Source organism: Ambystoma mexicanum, chromosome 7q (genome assembly GCF_040938575.1).
Source record: "Ambystoma mexicanum isolate Mex_15411 chromosome 7q, UKY_AmexF1_1, whole genome shotgun sequence".
Taxonomy (NCBI): domain Eukaryota; kingdom Metazoa; phylum Chordata; class Amphibia; order Caudata; family Ambystomatidae; genus Ambystoma; species Ambystoma mexicanum.
In genome coordinates, this window is record NC_090941.1 from 839,369,984 (window position 1) to 839,389,021 (window position 19,038).

The 19,038-nt window shown below is 46.4% G+C and overlaps 1 protein-coding gene across 2 annotated transcripts in view; it reads left to right on the plus strand.

Annotated features, from left to right (window-relative positions):
• Positions 1-265: 265 nt before the first annotated feature.
• Positions 266-19,038, plus strand: part of CWC15 (CWC15 spliceosome associated protein homolog) — a 126,550-nt gene continuing 107,777 nt past the window's right edge. The window contains exons 1-3 of one of the 2 annotated variants that reach the window (XM_069639234.1): positions 266-359; positions 445-580; positions 12,223-12,335. In XM_069639234.1, coding sequence (XP_069495335.1) covers positions 450-580; positions 12,223-12,335 — 244 coding nt within the window. In that variant the 5' untranslated portion in view covers positions 266-359; positions 445-449. The other variant, XM_069639235.1, reaches the window with a different exon arrangement.

Consider the following 19,038-nt stretch of genomic DNA (forward strand, 5'->3'; position numbering starts at 1 on the left):
CCCTCTGGTCACGCTAAATCGCCCTGCTCCAGTAAAATAACAACCGAGTATGCAATAGCTTTAAGAATTACTGTAAAACTATTTCGCTTGGTAATGGAGGAATGACGGTGTTCATCGCTCTCGGCAACTATGCTGTCTTAAACTGCGGCCTTCCCCTTTCGGCCACGATGGCTTTCCCGCTATTTCCATGCCTTGCAAAGAATGTAACACGTTGATGAAGTGCGCAACCTCAGGCACGTGACTTCTCAGGCACGTCAGCGCGTGCCACCCACGTGATGAAGAGGGGGCGGAGCGTTGCTAAGGTCCGTTTCTCGGATAGGAACTAGCCACTGCCTAATCAGAGGGGTCCCCGGCAAAACGTAAGAACTGAACACCAAGGAAAATAGAACGAACTGCCACATGCAGAAATTAACAGCTGGTCTCATTTTGTTTTTCATGAAATAGATAATATGACGACTGCGGCCAGACCAACGTTTGAGCCTGCACGAGGAGGGCGTGGAAAAGGAGAAGGGGATCTTAGCCAACTGTCAAAACAGTATTCCAGCAGAGATCTTCCTTCTCATACTAAACTCAAATACAGGTAAGCTTTTAATGTCCACTAGAATTCTTTCTTTGAGCAGTACCAATAGGAAATGTATTGCTTACTTGATACATTGATGTTTTACGGGAACGGTAAATATTTAATTTGTACACTCGGCAATGGGTTCCTCGCTTACTTCGCAGTTTTAACCATTTGAGCACCCCGTTATCTTCAGTGGTTAAGAAGTTAAACATTTCAGATGGTGGGAGGGGAATTCTTTGGGCTGGGGACACTGCCTTGCTATTGGTGCATTTTAAAGCGCAGTTACTAGCCAAAACATAACATTTGAAAACAACGTGCACGTGGTGCGTTGTCTCTTTATGGTGCACGCCGCTATATGGTATAATAATCCCACGTAAACCTGAGTGGTGCCACGGTTCGAGTGTCTTTGAGGTGTCAGTGGGCAGTTAGAGTAGGGGTGGTCCTGAGCAATTGACCGGGCATTGCGGTCTCTAAATGTGTACCCTGGCATAGTCTAACCTGAAATACGGAAATAGCTTCGTGTTGGGTTCTACATTATCTGGTTGTTGCTGATGTGTGTGTCTGAGCATAGAGTGTTGAGAATGGAGTGTTGGCTTTGTGTAAGATGTTATTATGTAAAGCCTCTGGGATTCCAGAGAGTCATTTGGGAACTGAAGCTTGAGCACAGGGGGACCGGAGGATGCTTCTTATATTAAGAACCTGTCTTGAATATACTTTACCTACTCCTAATGTACTTAACTGCAACTTACGAACTCAGTAAAGCTACCTGTGTCACCTGAGGCTCCAGAGTAAATCTGTACAACTCTAACTTTAAATGTAACACTGGCGACGAGGATTCTGGAAACTGAGAAGGGCAGGTGGAATAAGTACAAGAAAGGACTAAGCTGGAACTGCAACTGAAGAAAATGTAGGTCAAAATTTGGAGTACGGACCTGGCAAGCCGAACAGAAAGGACCCAGAGGCATCCAGCACGCAACGTGTCCTGCATGACTAAAGAGGCAGGGACAACTATAGTGATTTTGGGGGGCTGCGCACCTCAGTTTAACTGAGGCAGTAGCAGAGTGTCACAGAGTCATTTGATAAAACCCTCGCCAGAGCATTAGTCTTATTGGCATTGGAGAGCTGTGTAGCTGCGTGGGTCCTGAGATTGAGATTGGCGGAGGGGAGTGGCCGTTGACATTCTCAGCATTACAGGGGCCGGGGAGACATTTTAGGATGGTATTTTTCAATGGATGTCATACGGAAGTGAGCGGGCGTTGCGATCACATGTCAGACCAGCATAAAGATTTTATTGTGTCACGGCCGTATTGGGGTTGAGTGTTGGAGCCCAGCCTGCATCAAACGTGAAGATCAAGGCAGGCGTGTTGCAGATGACGGTTGATCTGGAGAGATGTGTTCCTGGCTGCATTCTCCCAGGCAATTGTGAAGTCATCTGGATATGTGGGGTATCAGCAATGGTTGCTTGTGAAGAACGTTGAAGCCAGCTTTCCAGGAGCCTGCAGTAGTCAGGACTACGTCACAGCAATTTCTGAGGAAAGAACGTATATCAACGTGCCCACCGTCTTCATGGGCTGGAACTTCAAATGTACTGCAGTGGTTAGTGGGATTGACGTGATGTTTGAAGTAAAGCACTTCCCAACGTTTGTTAAGCGTCCTCTGAAGCGGTTGGAAGTGACAGTGGAAACGTACTCTGGAGTGGTTGGGAATACGCAACGGGGAGTTCCATGTTAAGTACTGGTCAACATATTTCAATTGTCGGAGCTTCAGGAATGACAGTGGAAAGAAGTTGTTTTCAGCAGTGTTTAAATGTGATTCCTGTGGTATGAGACTGTGACGTGATCCAAATTGCTGCAATGTTTTTATTGGATTACGCATTATGCATTTTCAAGTAACTAATTACTGCAACTGTTGATGGCATATGTTACGATTCTTTGGGCTAATGAGTGTGGGGCTATTATTGTTATGGTTCTGGGTGAAAAGTTGCTACGTTTTGCAATTGTGACTTGCGATTTTTGTTTCTGGTTGAGTTGTCATCCTAATGGAATTCATTTGACATGTTATGTGCCCCACACGAGAGTCCCAAAATGTCATCCCTGACTTCCTATCTGCCATCCAGTCCTGGTGTACTTCCAACGACTCAGCCTCAATTCCAGCAAGACTGAGATCATTCCCATTGGGACCCCTGCTCCCTCTTTGTCCCCCTCACTCTGGCCATCCTCTATGGGCTCTCCCTGTGCTCCTTCTTCTGAAGCCAGAATCCTTGTTGACTCATCTCTTTCCTTCCTCCCTCACAATCTGGACATTGCCAAGAAGTCCCACTTTCAACTCTTCCTTCTCAAAGGAATTCTCCCTTTTCTCACTTTCCCCCAGAAGCTCCATGTTACCCAAGCCCTGGTTCTCTCTAGGCCTGACTTCTGCAATAGCCTTATCCTGAATCTACCTTCTTCCACTTTACAACCCCTCCAGCTAACCCAGGATAGGGCAGCAAGACTTATCCTTGGCCTGAAGCCCAGGGACTGCATTTCTCCTGCCCTAAAAATGCTTCACTGGCTCCCGGTTGCGGCACAGATTAAATTAAAATTCCTCTGCATCAACCACAAGGCTATCTGGGCCCTGGGAACACACTATTGGCAACTTTCTCTTGCTAAATATTCTCCTTCTAGACCTCTGCAGACCCCTGGCACCAATTCTTTGTTTGTAAAGCATTTCGTTGAACAGAGATTTCGCAGGCCGATCACTTTCTTCGGTTGGCTCCCTCTTAGGAACAGCCTACCCTTTTCTCTTCGTCTGAGCAGGACTTACTCAAATTCCGGAAGCTCTTAAAGACTTTCCTCTTCATCTCCTCCTTCCCTCCTCTGCTAATCTCACAGTTGCTGTGATTGCGGGCCTGGCCTTCCATACCCACTCACCTCGGCCTCGGACTGCCTCGCAGCACTTGATCTCGGAAAGAAAATCCAGAGGCTACAATTTCAAAAGTACAGTATCAAGAATTTTATTATACTTGATACATTTATCATTATGTGAGTTAAATCACAATTTAATCGGCACTCGGGCAATAATTTTACATAGCAGGAAAAAGGTTTTCTTTAAAAACACAATAAATTCATACAGTTCATATTCTTACATCATACAAACATTCGTTCACATATATCCTTCATACATCAATCCACTCATACCAAGCATCAATGGCTACATCATAAAAGATACAAGATAAAGAACCTATTATAAATCTATATTATATCAAACAATGTATGAACAATTCAATTGTTATACAAAAGTTGTGCAAAACAAAGTGCATGACCACAGAGAGTTCTATAAGCGGTCAACAATTAGGGTGGGCCCCAGAGATCTTCAAAAGGAGCCTCATCCCTAATTTCTCACATCACTTGCCTCGGCATCCACCGGCCTCAATCCCGTAGGCTTGCACTTTCTACCCAATTCAGCTCCAGGCCGCATAGCACTTACCATACTATGCTTTTCATCTGTTGCTCACCCATGAGTATGGGCATTCCAGCACTTACCCCCCAAACTCACTCTTCTCGCTGCACTTGCACGTTCTGAATACTTGCAAGGCATAGTAGGTTTGTCTTTATCTTCCACTGTAGTTATTGTTTTCAATCCCATGTTCCCTCCCTGTTGCCCTGTGGGCGTTCTGAAACAGAATTGACTTACTGTATAAGCGCCTAACAAATGCACAATAAATTAAATAAATTCCTGCATTCTCAGCTTTCCGCTCGACACCTCGTTGGAGATTCTACTTCCTCGTCTTGCTTCCTCTTGCCCTTGTTCGCAATATGTCAGCGTCTACGATTTCCTGTTCTCCGTAGCCCGGTGTTCAACAGTCTTTGCTTAGCTGCTCCTTCTCTCTCGTCCTGTGCTACACCTTTTTATACTCCAGTAGTTTTCAATGAGTTTCAGTTGTAGGTGATTGTGCCTGTCCCTGACTGGCCTCTGTAATGAGACCGGGCCATTGCATATCATTAGTGGTATTCTTCCTAGTCTCAGTAGTTGGGTCGGTAAAGAAAGGAGGGGAATCCCGGGAGTTGCGGTATCCTATAAAGGTAGAAGGATTGTGGGGTAACGACTGTCAGGAAATGGGAGATACCATGTTTGACCTTCAGCTGTCTTTCCCACACTGCAAGGACCCCCTACTCGGGTGATCCTCCCTCGCTTGTCTACCCCCAGGGCCGGGATCCATTAGTGATGGCCCTTCCCTGTCTACCTGAATAAGTGATGCCTGGGGACTGAGTAGTGAAACGCCCTCAGGTTTTTCACACACCTCAAAAAAACACTTAATACATGTATATTAAAATATAGATGTATTATATTTACACATGAATCAATACTTTCCACAATAAACCAAAACACATAAGGTTACTTTAGAAGGCCACTGCTTAGTTTGTAGTTGCTTGTGGTTACACTTGTTACACCTTTTTACAGTAATGACAGTTCTATCGTATTACTCCCTCTTGTGAATCCTAGAAGAAATACTGTAATGACATTTACCCTGCAAACATCCAAGATAATGACTTTTAGTAGGGAAAATGGTTGGTGTTATACTAGCAAGGCTTATGGTTCTAGAAATCGTTTCTTTGAAAAGCAAGGCTTTTAAACGCAACCCTAGCTAAAGGCAGTTCGGAGAGGGCTCAAGGTCTGGACAAGCAGCATAATGCAGAATATTCCTCTAGATTCTTTCTAGTCATTAGGATGCACAAGGATACAACCAACATTGGAGTCCCTTTTAAAGGACTCACTAAAGGGACACACGGAGCAGCTTAGGTCGGCGGTAAGAGGGGGGGATTGCCCTGGACGCCTTTGCATGCACTCCAATGCTCTGGAGCGACTTTTCGGATGAAGGTAATTAATATCTTTTTCCCACATGTCCTTTTGGTTAGAAGAAATGTTTGTGGCTGGATTCTCCTCAATGTGGCAGTGCTGGACCTGACCTCTGATGATGAAAGGCAGGATAATGGACTGGATCTCTCGGCAGCAGTCTTGAGGGAGGACCTCTGGCACGGATTTCAGAAACGTTTCCGGCCACTCTGCGATTTTTGCACCTTTTCTGCAGCACCAACAAAGGACTCAATTCGCCCGGACAATGTTCTTTGGTTCCTGAAGTTCTTGACTCTGGTGAGGGGACGTGTATGTGCCAGATTGTGTCTCTGGAGGTTCACCTGGAGCTCAGCAAAGACTTGGCCATATTTGGCCTTTCCATGACGATTAACTTAATTTGGGTTGGAGGTCTCCTGTTATTGGGGGTTCCGCAGTTCTGGATAGGCACAGCACCTTGGGAGATGGCTCTGATTTAAACTTTCTTTGGACTGGTTGTTCCCACCAGTCAAAGGGAAGGAGTCCTCTTCGGAGTTCCTCTGTCACACAGAAATCTGGGTCAGGACTGCAGTGGTCGCCTCAGTGTTGCAAAGGGTCTTCTTCTTTTGGTTACTTCAGTTTCCAGTGGTCAACTTGCCTTTCACCTCCGGGACCTCACCTTTTATACAGTTTCAACACACATTCCTCTGCAATCTCTCTCAGCAATTTACAGAAGTGGGCTGGTGACTATCCGATTTGGACAGCCAGACGCCCAGTAGGAGCTGGTTCCATTCAGGCAGATAAAGGGCAGTGAAAAACTCCTTCCCCACTTCTGCATGCCCAGACACCCTAGAGCCTAGGTGGGGTAACCCAAGGGTTCCCGCCAAAGGCAAACCACACACACATACAGGCCTCCCACTCCCAGGACGGTAGTAGAAGAAAAGTAGACGCCATAGGAACGACACCCAAAAGACGGAGCCCCTAAGAATGAATGAGTGGAAAAAGACTCCACTCATTCAGGATTTAAAGAGAAATGTCCAGAAGTACAGCAAAAAGTGCTGGGGGTCAAAGTGCTGGGGGTCTCCCTAGGGCAGGGGATGAAGCATAAAAATGATAAATCTCCCTAACATCTGGTCTCCTAGCTCATGGGGGAGGGATCCATGCTCTGTTGTTGCACCAGAGCTCCCCCCTCGTCATGGGCCCGGGTTGTTTGCACTACTCTGTCACCACTTACACGACCAATGCCACCTTCACAGATGTGCCACCCGGGCCGCTGCTTAGGTAGGGGGGGTCTCCTCCCCTGCTTCTCACAGTGGACATCCAAAGCTCTCGGTTGAGGATCATGAAAGCCCCCTGTCGCACTCCCCTCCGAGGACCTCTGTTGTCTGTTTCGCTCTCTGCTTTCCCACTGCATCCTTCTTTCGCTCCTTCTGCTACGAGCAACTCTCTCTGGCCCCCATCTGCTCACCGGGTAAATTTTGGGGGTTTTGCACTCCACTACACGGCTGTTCGCTTCATAATTGCCGTTATCTCTAATGTTCTTCTTCTTCATTGTTCATGCTGTGTCGACGGTGCTTTGACGTTCGCTCTATACTGGTTGCCATCTTGGAAACTGCTGTGCCTTTTTAACTTTTTACGATTGCATTGGTTAAGTGTGAGGGCTCCGTGGGCATATTCACCCCTACTCATCCTTCTATTCCTGCAGAGCAGAATCAAATTCGTCACAACACGGCCAAGTGCTTTCATATCACCCTAACATCTTATTTAGCGTTGAGCACATTGGGCGAGAACTAATTGGTATTAAGGACACCAGGCAAGGAAGGAAGCTTTTATGAGATGAGAGGGACCACTACAGCCCATTGAGGATTCAATAAAAACCCTTAATCAGCCTCTGCTTCAGTGATACGGGATCACAAACTAAAAACAAAAATGACATTTTCGGCTGGCGCAGTAAACGCATAGATCCAAGTGATTCTTTTGCCATCTGACACACGATGCATAATTTTTTAAAATGTTTTATTTTTTTATTTTTAAACTGATAATGCCTTTTGCATCACCATATACTCAAAATGACTGTTCCTTGTGCTACAAACCCTGTTCTTTGCTAGGCATCTTCCTTCCTGCCATATATGGGAACAAACATTTGCAGAAGTCTTGCAATGGACTCCATACAATTATTTGTGTGTGAGAACTGGCTGAAACTGGGACTGCCTGCACACTGCAGCCAGGGTATGTCCTGTTGCTGAGCCGAATGTGAGCTGGCAGGCTGCCCTTACTGGACAGTCTCGTTCTGTTTCCCTGTTGCAAGACGTTTACATGGCTGGGATGGGCAGTCTTCCTGCCTATTTCTCTGTGTTCTTTCTAATCGCCATCAGTTTTCTAAAGTCTCTTTTGCACTTTTATGTGCACATAGCTCTTTCTGTTCCTACAAACGTGTGCAGCTCCAAGAGGTGTTTTCCCTTTTACGTTTCTCTGTGCACAATCTCGGAGGTGTTTTTGAAAGCATCTGTGTCGATTGCATAAAAAGGTTTTCAGGCTTGCTGCGTTTTCTAAGTTTAATGATGAAAAGATGATGCAGACCCTCTAATGTCAACATTTCTTTATTTCTCAGATCTTTGAAAACTTAAAAGCATGGGCCGGGACTGCTATTTTTTTTTATCAGATAATATGCCCCCCTCAGTTTTGATAATGAAGTCACTTCATTTCTCCATTGATTAATGAAGTCTTTGTCTGTGAAATCCAATTCCTGATCCTCTTGCACATGCATCTTACTTTTGCAGGGCTCCACCTTCCTGCATAGGTATTTAAGATTGCTACCCAGGCCTGCAGAAACGCTAGCTTACATTTTTACATTGTCCTTCTTGTTATTTCAATCGCATGCTGCAGATTGTCCTACATATCAGAATCTGTAAAAGAGAATGTTACGGTGTGTTGGGTAGAATGTCCTCCTTATGTGTAATTCTCCCCACGTAGTGAGTCCATCAGCACTTTTTGCTGGACTATTGGATTTTATCTAACTCTCGTGAGTGAGTCAGAACCTTTTTTCCTCACTCAATATTTTTCTGTGACTCTGAAAACCCTTTTTGGATTTCCTTGATGCAGTCTGCTTTCCCCCATTCTTCTTTGGAATCTGTGGAATCTTTTCTGTGCAGTGTTGCTGGGAGCTCCTTCAGCTTCTTCTTTTGGTTTTATTTTATTTTCCTGTGTTGTTGTTCTTGTATTTATTGAGCATAGATCTGGCTACGAGAAGCAGCAGAGTGCTTTACAGATGTAACAACAGAACAGATGTACAGCGGTGGTGGGATACATGGGGGCACAGAGGAGGGGTACAGCTGTACCGGGTGGTTGAGCAGGAGAGGGGCGGGTGGCATCTATCATGTCAGGCGGCATGAGGGGCGATGTGATGGCCTAGGTGTTGAGGCGGAGAGAATCTCTGAAGAGCTAGGTCTCATTTTTTGAATTATAGGATTGTGGGGGCGAGTGTGATGCCGATTGAGAGGAGGTTCCATAGTCTTGGGGTGTAGGCATAGAAGGCTTGTTTACTGGTCCTTTGCTTTTTGCAGCAGTGGATTTCAAGTCTGCACTTGTCCTGTCATCTGCTGGTGCGCTGTCCGCTGGAGTTGCTGTGTTTCTCTGCAAGGTAGCTGGGTGACTTGAGGGTGACTGCCTTTTAGATGATGCAGCAAGAAGTTAAAGTTGATTTGTGCGTGCAGTGGGAGCCAGTGAAGGTTGATGAGGACCGGTGTGATTTTGTCGTGTCTTCGTAGACCCTTGATGAGGCGTGCAGCCGCATGTAGGGCACTTCTCAGAGGCACATGGGAGGATGACGTGAGGCCTTCGAGGAGTGCATTGCCCCCATCCAGGTGGGATAGGACCAGAGCAGGAAAGGCTTGACCTTTCGTAGTAGGGAGAGCTGATACCAAGCTGACAGTTTTCTTTTAGCTATGTGTGTCTCGAGAGGTGTCTGTCGATGTGGAACCTGAGGGACTTGGCGCAGGAGGTGAGCTCAGGTTTGAATAGAGTTCATGGTTGATAGCCAGGCCTGTATGTCTGGGTGTTCAGTGTTGTTGGTGAGAAGTTGAAATTCGGGGGTTGAGCTTCAAGTATGCACTGGACACCCAAGATTGGATCAGCGAGAGACAGGTTTTTATGGCTTCCCTTGATGAGTTGAGCTTGAGCTATAGCTGTGTCGTCAGCATATTTGTGGATGTTGTGTGTGTGTGTGTGTGTGGCTAGGAGGGCTCCTAGTGGCTCCATGTATAGATTCAAGAACACTGGGGAGAGGATGGAATCCTGCATGACTCCACAGGTCCCCGGGTAGCATTGGCAATCCACAGGAGTCCATCTGAACAAACTGCTGGTGGTTGGCGAGGTAGGACTTGAACCAGACTAGGGCAAGGTTGCTGATCCTCATGCACTGATGCTGGGTGCCCGTAAGCACCTGGTGGTCTACTGTGTCGAAAGAATAGTAGAACCAGTAGGCAGGGGTGCCAGTCATCGAGGATGTTTAGGGCGTTCGACCTGTCTCCGTGCTGCATCGGGGTCTGAACCCGGATTGGTAGGTTTGGATGAAATTGTTATTGATGTATTGTTGCAGTTGTGTGGCTACTGCTTTCTTGATGATCTTACCTAGGAAGGGAAAATGGAAAATGGGGCGATGGTTACCTAAGTTGTCGGGATCCAGAGTGGGTTTGTTTAGTAGAGGGAGGATTTGTCCTGTTTTCAGGGTCGATGGGGCAGGTGCCTCGTGTTAGGGAGCTGTGGTCTCCACATAGGGAAGGAAAGCTTCTGCGGGAGGGTTCTTGAGGATGGATGGTGGGCGGATATCATCTGAATATGATGCGACTTTGAGGGCGGCCAGTTCTCTTTCGAGTGTGTCTTGAATGTTGTCCAGGGTGTGCTGATTTCACGTGGAGTGACATGAGGCGGATCTGTGGATGCAGAGCTGTTGTCTTCGTGCTGGCGAATCTTGCTGATTGTTGATGGCGCTGGATTTTTCAATGGATTGTGGTATGGCAGGGGCAGATAGCGGGTTGACTAAGTGCTTCACTACTTTGAAAAGGGCTCTGCTTCTGCTGTAGTGGTGCGATAGTAGGAGGCCTTGGCTGTGTTGATGAGTTGTTGGCGGGTTGCTCGCAGTTCCTTCAGTGCCAGGTCGGATGCGGTCCTGGCGCAGCGCTTGGTTTTCTTATTTCCTAATAACTCTTTTGCTGAGGTTGAGTTCTTCCATGTACCATGCTGCTGATGATTTGGGTTTGCAGATGCATTGTTGGTGCGTGGCGGTCGATGGAGGCTGAAAGGGTGATGTAGTGTGCTTCAGTATCGAGTTGCAGTTCGGTTTCGGTTCATGGAAGGTGGAGGTTGGCTGGGTCTTGAGTGAGGGCTTCCACCGGGAAGTTCTTGAAGGACCTGACGATTGGTCTGATGGATTTCTGCTGAGAGTGCTTGACTGGGATGGTGTGCAGGATGTTGAAAGGCTGGGCTAGGTGGTTAGACCAGTCAAGCAAGAGAGGAGAGCTGTAGTGGAGGGAAGACGGTGCAGTGATTAGGTCGAGGATGTTACCTTTCTCGTGTGTTGGGTCTTTTGTGTGCTGTGTAAGGCTGTCGGGTGTTGAGAAGACAGAGTTAACTTAGTGTTACCACGATAGGGGGAAGGGGCACCTTTTATCGTACCTGTGCTTTTCTTTTGTGATAGCCCACCCCTGCCCCTTATGGGGATCGCTGAGGGGATAGGTTGTATTCCTTTTCTCACTTCACCTGTTACTATGCCCTTCTCGTTAAAAAAGTAGCAAGTCTAAATGTGTAGCTGGTCGCGGTGGATATTTCCTACCGACTTGTTATTTTTACATGCAGGCTGCTGTCGCAGCTGCGGTAAACGGGCCGGGGTCACCATTGACCTAAAATGGTACCTTTCTTTCTTTTTTCACCAACTCACAATTTCTTGCCCTTTCTTGAGACTTCATCTGCTAACCTGGGTGGGAGAGGTCCTGCTCAATCCTTTCTCTTCGACTGACTCCTTTTGGAAAGCCCACCCGGAGGAGTCTGTGTGTCTGGGAGGACAGGAAGCTGGGAGGACACCCAACCTCCTTGGGTCTTTGTCTTCCAGTGTGTCTGCTTGGATCCAGTTTTAACAGGGTGCCTTGCTGTCTCGTTTTGATATTTGCCTGTTTTAACATCAAAAGATCTACCATTGAATTGAGTAAAACTACTCCAAATGTCCTACTGTATATATGTGTGAGACTATTTACTTACCTGAAGTATATTTTGAATTGAACATTGCCTAGTATATATAATAAGCATATTACTTTATACAGGGGTTGCTAGGTCTGGAAAAGACCCGGGGCTAAGAACTGTTGGGACTGGGGGCTAGCTAGTCTTTTGGCTGTAGCTCCTGAGATTCTATCCAGGGCTACAACCAAAAGATCAGGGGCTATAGCCCCCTTAGCCCCCCTCATCCCAGCAACGCCCCTGACTTTATAACTACATTGTGCTAGTGTTTCCTTGACTGAAAGTGTGCTCAAAAGTCATTGTTCTCTACTACAGCCCTTCTCCCTCCTAGACCAAGCCTGGCTGCTCAGCCATATCTACCAAATCCTTTGGGTTGTTCAGGCCAAATCTAAGAATTAGATCTCTGCATATATAATGGGGAGTCTTAGTCCTACCATAGGTGGATGTCCCTTCCACTGTGAACAAAGCTTTCAGCAGAGCTGTGTAGGCAGTAAGCCCATGTTTCCTAAAACTCTAAGCCTAAAAATCTGATTTGGAAAAAGAAGAAAAATGAGATTAATTTACGCACATGCCACCACCGTTGGTACATGATGGGTAATAAATACTTTTTGTGTTAATCACAGGCAAACAACTCAGGATGCCCCTGAGGAGGTTCGCAGCCGTGATTTCAGGCGGGACTTGGAAGACCGAGAACGAACAGCTGTAAGAGAGAAGAGCAGAGACAGACCACCACGAGGTAAATTGAGGTTATCACCTCCCGCCAGCACATGATTAATAACAATGGCACAAAAAATCGGACAATATGTATATTCTGACCTGATGCAAGGAAAAGTTACATGCAAAGACCAGGCCTACTGGATATGCACTTTTGTTTTTATATTGTGCACATATAATCTTATAAAGACCTTATACACACTAGGGGTGTCACGGTATTAGTTTTATGACGGTACGATAACCTTCTTGCCAAATGATGGTATATCATGGTTATCGCGGTATAGCAGGTGAAGTTAACCAATCTTAACAAATATTTTCTAAAAAGGTCATACATTGTCAGATTTATCATCCCAAACAAAACCAGGCACCTAGGGCCAGAATTGGGCTTTTCAACATACTTTCCACTGAAATGCCACCCATTGCTTCCACCAAACACACACACATGTGGAGAGGAGATGGGGGGGAGGAGGGGAGGCCTGCTGCGCTGGCAAAGCAAGCTGAATAGCTTTTCTTAAGTCATTTAGGCTTTTAGCTCCCTCACTAGCTAATGCTGAAGATGAACATGTTGCCATCTTTATAACCTGCATGCCACAGATCAATGGAGGCTGATGGTAGTATACGCTTGTGCGCACACACGCACGCTCTATTTACGACCCAGCCTTTAATTTACTTGAGGGCCAAAAGGTGTTCAGTAATCACGGACATCTTACCCTTTGGTATGGCAGCAGAGAACACCCACAGATGAGTGAATTTCGCAGTGTGACTTACTATATGTAAATTCAATGATAGAACCACGGAAATCCCCCATTGTCATATGTTTAGCAAACATTATCCATTATAAATATTTAAACCCCAAAGCCGCCAACCCAAAGTAAACCCTTTTCCCTCTTGGCACTGTATTTATTCTTACTATTGCTAACATACTGATTTTGTGTCAGGCACGTGTGGTTTATGGAATGGCATTAAAAACTGCTCCAACTGATACTGCTTGTAAGATGGCACATCCAAGACTGCGCAGCACTTGCTTACTGCAGCCTTTCCAAATCAGATTGAAAAGCACACTTAACGGTATAAACGGTATACCGGTATAAACAATGTGACGGTTATTATTGTTTAGTTAAGTGGTTCACGGTATCTTTAACGGTATACCGTTACATCCCTAATACACACTTGAACCATTAAACCAAAATCCACTCACAAAATATACAATTTACAATAGCCCAAAAGAAGAAATTACATCACCTAACATAAATCTCATTCAGGAAATCAAATATCGCATCAGTAAATCTCATAATATAAAACTTTTTGTAAACAATTTTATTAATGTTCAACACAGTAAAAGAACAAAACATACAGACTTTGTGAATAATTCCAACGATACATTATGTCTGTTCAAAACCTACCTACCACCCCCCTCAAAATCCCCCCACCTATTCTACTTGCAATATCTACCAAAGGTGTATGAAACATCTTGAACTCTCCAATCCATGTATTCTGCGGATTGTGATGGTGCATGCTCCTGAGTCAGGGTATCATCATGTGCAGGGGATGTCAATTCTTGTAACCGGTGTCTCCAGGCCACCAAATCCATATTTTGCTTCTCTTGGCCTCTACGAGGAGCTTCCTGCCAACAACCATTTCTGGAGGTTCCTCAACCACCCCTCCACCGTTGGGCCTTTCTTTGCCTTCCACCCCATTGCTATGCTACGCTTCACCAAGTTGTATGCCGGGGCACTCAATTTACTCACATGTCTCGTATGTTTTGATCTCGGAAAAATTCCTAGCAAGCACGCCTTGGGCGTAATCGAATCTGGCAGCAAGCCTACCCTGGTTAAAGCCTGGGCAACTCCCTCCCAATATCTGCGTATTTCCGCACAGACCCAAAACATGCACTTCATGTCTCTATTGATCAGGCCACATTTCTGGCAGGCTTGTTCCCTTGCATTACAAAATTTTGCAATTTTCTGCAGAGTTAAATATGCTCTGTGAGTAACATATAATTGGATCAGCTGCAATTTCGCATTTCTGGACACTTTCTTGTGATACCCCATGGTCCTGTTCCAAGCTACATCTGACAGCTGATCTTGCAAATCTTTCTCCCAGCTCTACCTTATTTGTATAAGATTATCCTCGGGCTTCGATGTCAGTACCTCATATAATCGTGATACTGTATGCCCCCCTTCAGAAATGTCTTAGAATGTTTCTATGGTTACATCTTCTACCAATATTCTCCCCGGCCCTGGCCACTTTGTTTTTATACTATGGGGAAGTGAGGCGTGTGGGTTATGTGCTGCCCTTCCCGTTCTCCAGACTCCGAAATGACCCCGTTAAAGATTATCGGTCATCCTTCTCTCAATATATTGCCTAGTGTCGCCACCCCCTTTAGCCTAAATTGTACGACTTTGCTTTTTAGTGTCACCAATGGGATCTGAGGTGAGTAGGGCGATTCTTTGCCTAGTAAGCGGCAGACCCTTTGCCACATAGTCTTGCCTAGCCTCCGCAACAGAGGGGGCTTGGGGTCACGCAGTGTCGTGGTCCACACCATCTCTTTCAAGAAGAATGCGGTGCATGCCGGTTGTAATAACTGTGTCTTGGGTTTGCTCGTCTGATGGCCAGTATGTGGTAAACTGTAGTTGGTACGCCACAAAATACCCCTCAAAACCTGGCACTTTAATCCCTCCCTGTTCGTATGGCATCTGTAATTTCACTAGCGACAGTCTACATCTCGAGTTAGGCCAAAGGAAGCTCCGGCAGGTGGCGTTCAGTGTCCTGAAGAAGGCTGTGGGTATGTTATATGGAACATTTGTAAAGTAATGCAGCAGCCTCTGAAGCACCACCATTTTCAACAGCACAGCCCTGCCATCCATGAAAGCAGCAGCTTGGCCCAGAATTTCATGGAGTCCTCTATTTTATTTACCGTCCTCGACGGGTTCTGCACATGTTCTACCTTAGGGTCATGGAAGATGTCTACACCCAAGTATCTAAATGTGTCAATTTCCCATTTGATCAGTAACTCTGGTATCGCACTCTGCGTCTACTCCTATACCCTGCAAGGAGGAAATAAACATGACTTCTGTGAATTTATCGTAATCCCAGACAGGACCGCATAGTGCCCAAACACTTCTAGTATGTGTTCTAGGGTAGTCTCTGGTCTTGTAGGCAAAGAAGCATATAATCTGCATATAGGGAGACCAAATGTGTACTACCCCATATGCTGATACCTGCCATGTGGTATTCTTTCCGTAAATAATTCGCCAGCGGCTATAGGCTTGTATAAATAACATAGGGGACCAAGGACGTCTCTGTCTCATCCCTTTGCTTAACTTCCATTGTTGCAATATCGTGGCGCCTGTTTTGACTCTCGCCACTGGGTCACTGTACAGTAACTTAACCCATTTAATATATGTGGGGCCCATGCCATAAACTTTAACGCCGCTAGTAGCCATGGCCATCTGACCGAGTCAAACGCTTTGACCGCATCCAGCGAGGCTACTGCCATAAACTGGGTGCTCTCTTGGGTCTGGTCAATGACATGGGGCAATCGTCTCAGATTACAAGTGACATCCCTATTTGGGACATAACCTGACTGATCTGGATGTATAAGTTTGTGAATCTCCGGTTTCAACCTATTAGCCATCAGAGCCGTCAGTATTTTCCCATCTTGATTGAGTAGTGAAAGTGGTCTGTAGAACCACATTCGCTATCAGGTTTGTCAGGCTTCAGTAAGGGGACTATAATTGACTCTCTCAATGTCAGCGGCAGAATGCGTTTATCTAATTATTCATTAAGCATAGCCAACAACAAGGGAGTAATTTCTGCCACAAATTCTTTGTAGAACTCACTTGGTAGCCCGTCTGCCCCTGGAGCCTTACCTGACGGCAACCCTCTGATAGTGTGCTCGAGCTCTTCTTTAGTTATGGGGTCTTCCAGCTTGTCGACGGCTTCTGCGTCTAGCTTCGGAATGCCAAAGCTTCCTCTATCTCTGACTCATGGGTATCTGACGTCTCTTCGTATAATTTCTTATAAAAATTGCCCAAATAGCACTCCGCTCAGTTTCACTTTTGTATAACCAAGCTAGCAAGCGTCTTGGTTTGTCTCCTCCGGTGTGCTGCTGTTCCACATATTTTCTGTAGCTCAGCTTTCCTAATCTATCCCAGTGTGCTAAACATTCATGCCATAGGGCAATAGCCGCTTGGGCGCTCTCGCTGGATGGGTCATTCTGATCGTTTATGGCCTCTAATTTTGATTCTGCCTTGCTTAAGTCATTCTCTATTGCGGCCTGAACCCCATTCGCTTTGGCGATTGCAGTCCCTCTGATCACCACCTTGAAGGCTTCCCATAACGTTCCCGCTGACGCCACACTTCCTGTATTTGTCATCCTGCACCCCTTCCCTTAACTGTTCCCAGAATACTTCGTCCACCAGAGGCTCACTCCTAAGTCTCCATGTCGGGATTCACGCTCTCAGGGGGGGGGGGCAGAAGGGGACTCGCTATGTGACCACCAGCGGGGCATGAGCCGACAGTACCTGTGCTTTTATATTCCGCCCTCTCGATTCACCTAGGGTGTCCTCTCCTATAAAAATATAATCTAATCTCGTGTGTAGAGCATGGGGAGCGGGATAATGCGAGTTTTCGCCGGCCTGTGGGTGGGGCCTGCGAGTGTAGAGTCTGCCATATATCCAAGAGTTTAAATGCTTGCAATACTGTGCACAGGGCTTTGGCGGAGGGGCCCGGGTGCGTGAATTTGTCATCCGATCTTTCTAGTGTAGGGTTAAGCGTACAATTAAAGACCCCTCCACATACCAATGTGTCATCTCTGTATGGACTTCTTAGCAGATATAACGTGCAAAAATAAACTGCAGTGTCTTGGTTTGGTGCATATGTGTTTATTTAGAATACAAAATTCTCCGGCCCCGTAGTGCAAGCATCCTGCCCTCTTACTCCTGGAACGTATCAATCACTTTCAAAGGAACCGACAGTGCCACCCAAATTATTACGCCCCTCGCATAAGCCGAATACGGCGAACCCAGCGTTGTGCCTCTTTATTTTTGAGCTAGAGCCGTCTGTCTCTCTCTCTCTTATGAGGTGCGTTTCTTGCAAGAGTGCGATAACCATTTTCTGACGCCTTGGGTAAGTCATAACCCGATAACGTTTAATGTAACTGTTGAGGCCTCTAACGTTCCAGGTTGCTATTTTAAATTCCCCCATTGCTTTGAAAAATTCTGACATGCACCCTGTTAGGGAGAATTCTCACAAATGTGCTAATTCCTGTCTACCTTAGAGACCCCCAACAACTTTGCTGGATTTTGGAGAGAGTGAGACCCTTTTTCCCCACTCTCTCATGTATTTTAATGTTTAAAATTGTGTCACACAGCACCTTCAGTGCAGTGGCACAGGGAAGTCTTCAGATTTCCCAAATGTTAAAATACTTTCTCTTGGATAAATTACTTTTTCCAAGAGCAGTAAAGTGAAATTGACTTCACTTAGTACACACTATCTTAAAATAGGGGGCTGTAGGGGTTACTTAGTATCCCCTTGAGGTTCTCATGTAACATTTTTATGTTACCCTTTCCTCGATGAATGGCTGGTGGCAGTGGTTTACTTTGAACTACCATGGTGTGTTTTTACCGTGGGCTGGGTTTGCAGCTACATTAAAGCACCCAAGGGTGCCATTTTTGTCAAAATGGCCCTGGTCTTCTTTTTTGCCATTTCTTTGTGGAAAGGTCCTTCTTGAGATGTACTCTGCGTGCCAAACCAGGTTTGGTCCCTTTGTTCGTTTTGTCTTTGGCAGTATTAACGCGTGAAGCCTGCCTCTGGCTCCAGGGTGTCTTGCGGGGGCAGGAAGCGAGGGAGGTGCCTGAAACTCCCTGTACTTAGTCTCATAGGAGACAGGAATGCACTCTTAGGTGATTGGCCGGCTGGCTGTCCGGCAAGGACAGCCACCATGCTGGGTGACTGTAACTAGGCTGGAATTAATGGGAGAAACCTGCATAAAAGACTAAGCTTTTTGGCTTGGAAGGCAGTCGACCACTGGACGAAGGAATCCAAAGAAAAACTTGAAAGAACTTCTCAGCCGCACCAACAAAGCACACAGATCGCCCGGTCAATCTTCTTCGCTTCCTGCAGTCCCACACCCTGGTGAGAGGGTCTGGGTGAGTTCGATCGGATCTCTTTATATCGCCTTACGGGTTCACCAAAGATCTGGACGGATTTGGTCTTTCCACGACAATGCACTCAAAATGGGCAGCAGGTCTCCTGGTATTGGGGTTCTGTAGCTCTGGAAGCGCCTCGGGAGATGGCTTGTTTCCATGTTCGTCTTGGGACTGGTTGGTCCCACCAGCCAAAGTGAAGGAGGAGTCCTCTTCGAAGCTCCTCTGTCACATAGAAAATGGGGTCAGGACAGCAGTGGCCGCTTCACTGTCTTGCAAAGGGTTCCAGGCGTCCCTGATCGTCTTCTTCGGTTACTTATTTTTCCTGTGGTCGGCTTGCTTTACACTCCAGAAGCCTCGCCTTTTATACAGTTCCAGCACACACTCCTCTGCAATGTTGCTCAGCATTCTACAGAAAGGGGCGTTTGCCTGTCCAGTCAAGACAGCCACACACCCCTGTGGGACCTGGACCTATTCATGCACTCTGGCACACAAAGGACAGGAGGGTGGAAGACTCCTCTCCCCACTTCCTGCCTGCCCAGACACTCTGGAGCCTAGGCGGATATACCTACTGGT